The sequence below is a fragment of the Osmia bicornis genome, unplaced genomic scaffold (genome assembly GCF_907164935.1).
Source record: "Osmia bicornis bicornis unplaced genomic scaffold, iOsmBic2.1, whole genome shotgun sequence".
NCBI classification, from domain to species: domain Eukaryota; kingdom Metazoa; phylum Arthropoda; class Insecta; order Hymenoptera; family Megachilidae; genus Osmia; species Osmia bicornis.
This window is the reverse complement of record NW_025791066.1, coordinates 79,489-82,005: the sequence shown is the minus strand read 5'-3', so window position 1 is coordinate 82,005 and position 2,517 is coordinate 79,489. Positions and strand designations below refer to the sequence as shown.

General features: G+C 44.4%; 1 protein-coding gene across 1 annotated transcript; it reads right to left on the bottom strand.

Annotated features, from left to right (window-relative positions):
* Positions 1 to 1,062: 1,062 nt before the first annotated feature.
* On the bottom strand, positions 1,063 to 2,088 carry LOC123988664. Its single transcript, XM_046289416.1, has one exon. The coding sequence runs from the start codon at positions 2,086 to 2,088 to the stop codon at positions 1,063 to 1,065; it is 1,026 nt and encodes a 341-aa protein (XP_046145372.1).
* Positions 2,089 to 2,517: the final 429 nt, after the last annotated feature.

The following is a 2,517-nucleotide window of genomic DNA, read 5'->3' as shown; positions in this document are numbered from 1 at the left end:
CGACAACAACGACCAAGATCTTTATCTTTACTCGAGTTTAGAGCATTTTTAAAATCATTTCAGTGCCTTGCACCGCGAAGTCTGTGAATCGTGGAATCCCAAATTCAAACACAAGTGTGATTTTTGTAGTGCTTAATTCACTACTCATTGTGTAAAAATTATAATTTATACACAATTAGTGACCGCTAAGCTGTGTCGTTCATCTTCTCCTCGACGCCCACGTCTTTGAAAATACGGAATCCACGCCTATTCAGTAAACTCTAATTCTCGCCGAGAACATATTGTTTCTAATGTGGATATAGTAATAATGATATTGTTATTAAATGTACACTGATCTGTGGTAACGAATCAGTATATTACATTATATCTAATGTAGATATAGTAATAATGATATTGTTACTAAATGTACTAGATCTGCAGGAAGGTATCAAGATATTACATTACATCAAATGTAGATACAGTAATAATGTTGTTGTTATTTAATGTATATTACATATCTAATGCAACATATAGTAATAATGATATTGTTATTAAATGTACATTGATCTGTATGAAGGAGTTAGTATATTACATTGTATCTAATATAGATATAGTAATAATGATATTGTTATTAAATGTACATTGATCTGTACGAAGGGATAAGTGTATTACATTGTGTCTAACGTAGATATAGTAATAATGATATTGTTATTACACGTATATTACATATCTAACGCAGATATAGTAATAATAATATTGTTATTAAATGTACATTGATCTGTAGTAACGAACCAGTATATTCCATTACATCTAATGTAGATATACTAATAACGATATTGTTATTAAATGTATATTACATATCTAATGCAGATGTAGTTATTATTATTCCTGCGCTGTTTCCGGGCACTCAGTCCTCCCGGGACCATTGTGCCCGAGCCCCTGTGGGCAGTACTAAGGTTGGGGTGTATTGTGTAGGCCGGCCTCTTTGGCAAAGCCCAGAAGCCTTCCCACTCCAATGTCCTCCATACGTGCGTTGTCAAGTGTGACAGCCCTAAAACAAGATCGCCTTAGGGCCTCCATGCCTCAACAACGCCATATCAGGTGGATGGGAGTCTCGTCCTCCTCTCCACATCTAGGGCACCTTGGTTCGTTGCCGGTTCCTAGGTGCATCAAGTGTTTCCTCGTATACCAGTGCCCAGTAATGAGCCCCACGAGCAAACGCAATTGGTTTCTGTCTAGGCGACTCACAGTCTTGCCTAGCCTTGACGATGGCCCTTTGAACATAGCCTTAGTGTGTCTCATTCCCTGAGTACTGCTCCAGGTCAGGTGGGTTTGGGTACACGCCCACTCCCTCACCGTCTCCTTTGCCGTCCCTCTATCGACACCTATGCGGTATGCTGTGTCTGGGCTGGGCCTTCTAGCTCCTTCCCTTGCCAGCATATTCGCCTTCTCGTTTCCCGGGATACCTGCATATCCAGGTACCCAGATTAGGTTGACGCGGTTGTTGTTATTAGCCAGCCGTTCCAACATGTCCGTGCAGTCTTGTACCAGCATGGATCGCACTATCGTAGCACGTATGGATCCAAGCGCAGCCTTACTGTCACTACAGATGTAGATGTGCTTGTCCCTATAGTTCCGTTCCAAGCACAGCTTGGCACATGCCCATATGGCAAACACTTCCGCTTGAAGGATGGATACGTGCGGGTCCAGGGACATTGCTATCTCTGCCCTGGGCCTCTCCCCCCATATTCCTGCTCCGGTACCCGTCTTGGTTTTGGAGCCGTCCGTATACCAGATCAGCCCTCCCGGAGTGAGGAGTTCCTCCCGGTTTACTTCCCACGCTTCCTTGAATGGGATGTTTACCCGGAAGCTGTTTTTAAAATGGTATGTCGGGTCGCACGCGTCTCCTCCTAGAGTTAAGGCCCCTACTGGTTCCCTGAATTCCCTAAGGATAGACGCGTGGCCCGTTGAAGCCATCTTCCATTTGCCTGCTAAGAACAGTTTTACGGCTGTGCTCTTGGCTCCTGCTTCTACCATGATATGTGGTGGTGCCAGGTCCATGAGTGCCCCCATTGCCATTGTCGGTGTGGTGCGGAAAGCCCCAGTCATCCCGAGCAATGCTAGGCGGTGGATCTTCTCCAGGTGCCTCCTGTTGCATTGTTTCTTCATAGAGGAAACCATACACCATACAACATTCCACCATACAACAGAGGCATATGTTACTTGGGGTCCAAGATTGCGGTGTATATCCACCTGACCATTCTTGGTTTTAGTCCCCACGTAGTTCCAAACATCCTCCTGCAGGCCCAGTTAGTTGCGATTGCCTTTTGTGCCTGCTTTCCGATGTGGAGTTTCCAATTTAGCTTCATATCTAGGGTGACCCCTAGATATTTCGCTGAGATAGATAGACTAATCTCCACCCCGAACAGTGAGGGGGCCTTGAATTCAAAGCGTCTTTTCCTCGAGAATAGTACCATCTCCGTCTTGATAGGGTTTACCATGAGTTTATGGGATAGGCACCATTTTTGCACGAGTATG